Source organism: Equus caballus, chromosome 22 (genome assembly GCF_041296265.1).
Source record: "Equus caballus isolate H_3958 breed thoroughbred chromosome 22, TB-T2T, whole genome shotgun sequence".
In the NCBI taxonomy this organism is placed as follows: domain Eukaryota; kingdom Metazoa; phylum Chordata; class Mammalia; order Perissodactyla; family Equidae; genus Equus; species Equus caballus.
In genome coordinates, this window is record NC_091705.1 from 29860539 (window position 1) to 29866668 (window position 6130).

The following is a 6130-nucleotide window of genomic DNA, read 5'->3' on the forward strand; positions in this document are numbered from 1 at the left end:
CACCCTGTACTTCACAGCTCTGGATTTTTCCTAATGCAGTTCACTCTGCCTGCAATTCCCTTCCATTTTTAGAAAGGGCAGAAGCCTGGTACCCTCTGCTCATTCTTCAAGACTTAGTTCAAGAGTCACGTCCTCTGCTGACAGCCCTCCCTCCCCTACACAGGTACACGCCTACACTCCCATAGTTCCTTGCTTCTCTGTGCTCTGTCAGCTCTCTGAGGTAATGGGACTACTAAAATAAATTAGATTCTAATACTTTTTCTTGTAGGGAGTCTCAAAAATTCAAGAAATGCCCAAGTGCCTTCTTTTAAATTTTCAGGCAACATAAATGTAGATAAAGTAAAATGGAAGAGTTCCCCCTCACCTTCCACTGTGTGGATCGTCTCGTTCAGGCATCACAGGGCCAGTAATTAGAGGAGCCCAGAATGGACCCCATTCTGTCAGACCTCAGGGCACATGCTCTTAATATCAGAGTCCGTGGAGTCTGGATTCTCCTGACTCTGCCTGCTGGGTTCTGATTGCACAGAGGTGAATGGGTTGACCTCGGCGTCTTTGGGAATTTGCCATTCTGGGGCTGGCTGGGGCTTCTCAGAGCCTTAGCCCACTCTAGGTGTGCTCTTGGGGACACCCCGCCTGAGTGTGCCAATGAGCAGCTGTCCCACAGCAGGTGCATGACGCTCCAGCCTCTGTGAGGGGACACCACTGTCCACTTAGCCCAAGGGTGGCCTCTATTCTCAGAGATCCCTACTCCATGGCCCTCTTTAGGGGTTAAATGGCCCCCCTCCTCACACCAAACTAGTATGTCAGCCACTATGTATTGCCAAGCCCTGCTGGGACAGGCAAGAGGCCACAGCGACCCTGGAGGGCTCTGCCTCTTACCCAGTAGCCCCGGGGCCAGCTAAGACTTGATTCTTTCCGGACAGGTCGCCTCTTTCTTGGTGGCCCAGGTGCGAAAACTGAACGACAGCAGTGGCCGGCGCCCCCAGCTCTGCGATGGGGGCCTCACAACCTGGCTGCGAAGGATACACGCAGACAAGGACAAGATGGCTGACGGCCTCGAGGCGGTGAGTGCGCCCCTCCTCCCCCCGCGGCAGAAGGAGGGACGAAGGGACCAGGGGCGGCCGGAGGGCGCCTGGGGCCCAAGGCATCCGCATCCTCCAGGTACTGCCTGCCAGGCCACCAGGCACGGCGCTGCCGACTGCGGCCACCAGGGGGCGCCCCAGCCCCATCACAGCGAGCGAGCGAGCGAGGAGGTGGTGTCTCGGAAACGAGGGAGATGACGGGCTGAGGAAGGGGGAAACTGGTGTGGTGTGGGGTTTCTAGACGCTGTCTCCCCTGCGCCGTTTTAAAGCAGCCCCTCGTGTCCCTGACTGAGGGTTGGGGAAGTAGGGGTCGCTGTCTGGAGTGATTGGGGCGTGCAGGTGGGCAGGAGAAGGGAAAGGCCTTCCAAGAATATGGAATGATCCTGGGGAGAGTCCTGAACCGGGTTTCTTAAGAAAGTCCAGAACAGAGAAATTGACCAGTATCGCATTGTGCATGATGGGTATTTATATAAACCTAGATGCATGCGTTTCTAAGTGCATTGCATGCACTCCTGTTGTGTGTACGAGTATGAACGCCTGTGCACACATATGTTTCTATGCCTGTGTCTATGTATGCACACTTTGGGGGACGTTCTGTATGTGGTCATGCTACGATCTGTGCACAAGCAGCTGGTGTGTATGTGTGCATTTTGCATATTGAGCGTGGGTATTTGTGTAAGTGTGTTTATGCACACACATTTGAATTCCAGGCATGCACGTGTGTGCCTCTGTATGGATCTTTCTCTTCCTCTGCAGACTCCCAAAGTAGCAAAGATCCAGGTGGCCTGGCCTATCAAAGGTCCCCTGGAGGTGCCCCTGACCCCGGGCACCAGAGTGGCCCACGTCCTCAGGCAGTTCACAGAGCACCTCAGCGCCAGTTCCCAGGGTCAAGAGGGCAATGAGGACACAGACAGCCTCCTCCCACGGTAAGGGGCCCCCCTGAGATAAGCAGCTCTCCCCTGCAGGGAGCAGGCAGTAGGTGCAGGGAGAGCTGAAGCCTTTGAGGGGATTTGCACGTGCTGTTGGCCTTTCCCCTTCTGGGGTGGTCAGAACTGGGTTCTCCAACCTTCTTAGAGAGCTTCTTTGCTCCAAATAATAATGATAATAGTCATCATTCATTCATTCACTCACAGGTATTTACTAAACACCTACTATAGACCAGGTATCATGTGGAATGCTAGAATCATAATGAAAAGAACCGACAAGGGCCCTGGCCTTGCAAGTTCACAGCCCTGTGGAAGAGATAGACATGAGCCAAATAGCCACAAAGTAAATACCAAGTTACAAACTGTGTTAGATTTTATAAGAAATACAGGGCACAATGTGAATGTAAAACAAGGCACCTGGTATAGATTGGGGAATGAAGTAAGGCTTCCAGGCACAGAAAACTGCATAAGTAAAGGTGCTGAGGCAGCATGGCCAAAGAGCTGAAAGAGGATCAGTGGGCCGATATGCTTCTGTCATTCCAGGATGCAAGAAACAGATTGAGCTCTCAGGAGCCTCCTTGATGGACCTGGAACGAAGGACTCTTGGACTATGGGTCCTTAGCAAGTATCTAGTCCAGTTCCTGGACTAGATGTACAGATGGGAAAACTAAGGCCCAGAGAGGGGAAGGGGCTTGCCCAGAGCCACACAGCAAATAGAGGACAGATTCTGGAATTGAACTCAGGCTATCCATAATTATCATATGATAATTATATGATACCTGTATGATAATTATAATTTTCATACATAATTATGCAGTATCCACAGTCCATCTTGACTCAGAATTCGCCCCTCACAGCAGGCTCCTGTGCCCGTCTATCACTCCTTATCCCCCCACCCTCGCAGCCTCCATTCGATGTCCAGTAGGTAGGGGTCTTGCGGCAGGGGGACCCATGGCTGGCCCTCCCCAGGTGCAGCCCAACTGCATCTTCCCTGTCCCTGGGCTCCGGCTCTCTCAGGAGGGTCCTTCTGCCCATCTCCCACCTGGGATCAAATATCAGTGAGGGCCGCCCCTTCCAAGCCTGGGGTCCATGAGCAGCTGTTGGTCTCGCTGCCACCGGAAGAAGAGGTCAGCAGTTTTCTTCTCTCTGTCTTGCAGCCGCAGGTCCGTGATGTCAGCCAACATCCTCCTGTATGAAGTTGGAGGGAATATCAGTAAGTTTCCGGTGGGGAGTGGGTCGGAGCCCAGGACCCTGGGAGCTCTTTGACCTTGACGGCTCACTGGGCCTCTCTGGGGGAGGCTAGAGTCCACCTCAGGAAGAGCCATCCCCTCAGGCCTCTGTCCCCCTTGAAACCAGACGGAACCCTGCTGTGAGGTTAGGCTCAGCCTGGGCCACGCCTTAGGATTCCACCCTGGAGTCTGGAGTTTTGCCTGGAGCTGGCCGCGGGCATGGAGAGGGCAGAATTTCTTGTTTCACTGATGTCTCTGGGCCGCCCAAGCTGAAGTGGACCTCCTCCAGGGCCAGTGGTCATCGATTCCTTAAGGAATTCTGCAGACGTGTGCCAGCTCTGAGAGTCCCATGGCTTTGTGGGAACCAAGGATGGGCAGCTGTTGTCAGCTGCCTTCTCCAGAGCAGCGACTCTCAAACTTCAGTGGCATTGGAGTCACCCGCGCGGGCCATTAAGCCACCTGGGCCCTGAGAATCTGCATTTCTAACAAGTTCCCAGGTGCTGCTGAGGCTGCTGGTGCAGGGACCGCACTTTGAGAGCCACTGGCCAAGGAGCAGAGGTTAAACAAAGCTTAGGGAGTCCTGATGCATTGAGGGAGTGCTCCTCCGGCAAAGCCTTACAAGGGAGGGGAGGGAAGGAGAGGAAGGGGTGAAGCCTAGTTTGGCCACAAGGGGGCTCTGGAGCGCAAATTGCATTGGGATGGTTTCCTTCAGAGGCAGGGAGAATGGTCTTTCCTACCTCTGCATGAGTCAATCACTGGCCGTGGGCTGCCCTGGAGGGGGCATAACTTCCCTGACAAGGCACCTGACATCAGCGAAGGTCAGTTCTTCAGAGAGTGGGGCAGCTGTGAGCCAGAGCAGCCAAGGGTTACGCAGCTTGGGGAGTGGTCCCCTGGCCAGTGAGGGGCTCCGGGCAGCCAGCAGCATCTTCCACAGCCACCACCTCAATCTCCTTCACCCCTGCTTCCCACAGGTGAGCATCGCCTGGACCCAGACGCCTACCTCTTCGATCTGTACCGCGCCAACCCGCATGGCGAGTGGGTCGTTAAACCGAGTCCCACCTAAGCCCTAGGACTCTGAGGAGCAGCCCTGGATGTCATGTCCTTGCCCCCACGGACTCTGTGCCTGTGTACCCAGCGTGGGAGCACAGCTGTTCAAGGGGAAGGTCTCCGTCTTTCTCCAAGGCGTGTTCTCCTCTGAAATGCCTCTCACATCCTCCCTGCAGAACCTCGAACACAGAGCCCTCACTCCCTGCGTTCCCCAGCCCTCAGGCCAGCCGGCTCCTGCACCATGCAGGACACCACGTGGGTCTCCATAGATTTTTGTCCGTGATTCCAAGCCCTGAGGAGAAGAAAAAAAGCAGCACCTCTATCAAGAGGCTAGTTCTGCACACACCCCCCCACCCCTCAAAAAACTGCTTTGAAAGTGGCCCTACAGCGTATAGTGGGACAGTACTGGAGATGAAGCTAGAAGAGCTCTGCAGCCTTGGGCAAGCCCCTTGCCCTCTCTGAGCCCCCTTGAGAGATGAGAAGGTTGGGGCTCGGGGGGGGTGGTGGTTAATGCTGTGGCCGTGAACAGCCCTGTGAGAACCAGAAAGACGGAGACTTCCCTTCACGGCTCTCATGTTTTAAATGTTGCTTTGTACAATCTTGTCGTTTTGTAATACGATATTTAAATTCTGTTTGAACATGAAAGGCACACGTTGAATGTGACTTTTACTTCATTCAAGTTCTGTTCTCCGGAACCCAGCTCTCAGTGGATGTGGTCCTCCCGGGGAGTTAACATGGGAGCCTGGCGATGAGAACGTCCTCCTGTTTCTCAGTGTGGTCTGGCCACACCTGGAACCTGCAGCCATCTGGAGGGGCCGGGAAGAGAACTCAGAAGAGGGAGGGGTGGAGTCATGACAGTTGCTGCAGGGGGCGGGTGCTGCAGGGGCAGCTTCTCTGGGATCCTCCCCACCCCTTTCATCTCCAAGTTCCCAGGTCTCTCCCTTCCTCCTTCCCCTACCCTGGGTCTGTCTCCTCGGGGCAGGTGAAGCCTCATTCATTCATTCATTTAACAATAAATTTATTAAGCCCTTAGTATATGTGAAGAGCTTTACAAGTTTAATCTTCACAATGATCCAGTGTCTCCACTTGAGTTCCCCCAGAAGCTGCCCCTGAGACAATGATTCCAGGGCAAATAGTGATCCCAGGAAACACCAGAGAGTGGGGAGGCGAGATAGAGAAGGGGAGGCAGCCCATGAAAGGATGCGTGATCAAGCAAGTTACCACTGTGGGCAACCAGAGCTTAATTCTGCCGGGGAGCTCTGAGAACCCATGTAGAAGATATTCATCAGAGTTGTCCCCACCCGAGGGACATTTATTCCTCAACTCCTGTGAGTCATTGGTTGAGGGCTGAACCTGAGGAGGGTGGGCGTTTCTTCCCTGGCACTTCCAGCTGCATGAGCACAGGCTTCATGGGTTCCGGGAGCCAGAGAGAGCCCTTGGGTAAAGAGATACAGATCTGGCAATTAGAAGGTGGCCACGGTACACTGAAATGGTAAACGCTGAAGGGAAGTTGGTGGTACATTGATAGTACCTGCTTCACCCTGTAAGGTGATGCTGATGACAGTGAAGATGATAACGGTGATAGCTGTGGTGGTGATGGTGATGATGGTAATGGTGATAGTGATGGTGACAATGGTGATGGTGATGATGGTAATGGTGATAGTGATGGTGACAATGGTGATGGTGATGATGGTAATGGTGATAGTGATGGTGACAATGGTGATGGTGATGATGGTAATGGTGATAGTGATGGTGACAATGATGGTGATGATGGTAATGGTGATAGTCATGGTGACAATGGTGATGGTGATGATGGTGGTGGTGATGGTGATGATGCCAAGAGCTT

General features: G+C 53.7%; 1 protein-coding gene across 2 annotated transcripts in view; it reads left to right on the top strand.

Annotated features, from left to right (window-relative positions):
- ARHGAP40 (Rho GTPase activating protein 40) overlaps nt 1–4929 on the top strand; it is a 37695-nt gene extending 32766 nt beyond the window's left edge. The window contains exons 12-15 of one of the 2 annotated variants that reach the window (XM_014735156.3): nt 924–1064; nt 1839–2008; nt 3166–3221; nt 4209–4929. In XM_014735156.3, coding sequence (XP_014590642.2) covers nt 924–1064; nt 1839–2008; nt 3166–3221; nt 4209–4300 — 459 coding nt within the window. In that variant the 3' untranslated portion in view covers nt 4301–4929. Of the gene's footprint in view, nt 1–923; nt 1065–1838; nt 2009–2551; nt 2694–3165; nt 3222–4208 lie in introns of those variants that run through there. The other variant, XM_070247482.1, reaches the window with a different exon arrangement.
- Nucleotides 4930–6130: the final 1201 nt, after the last annotated feature.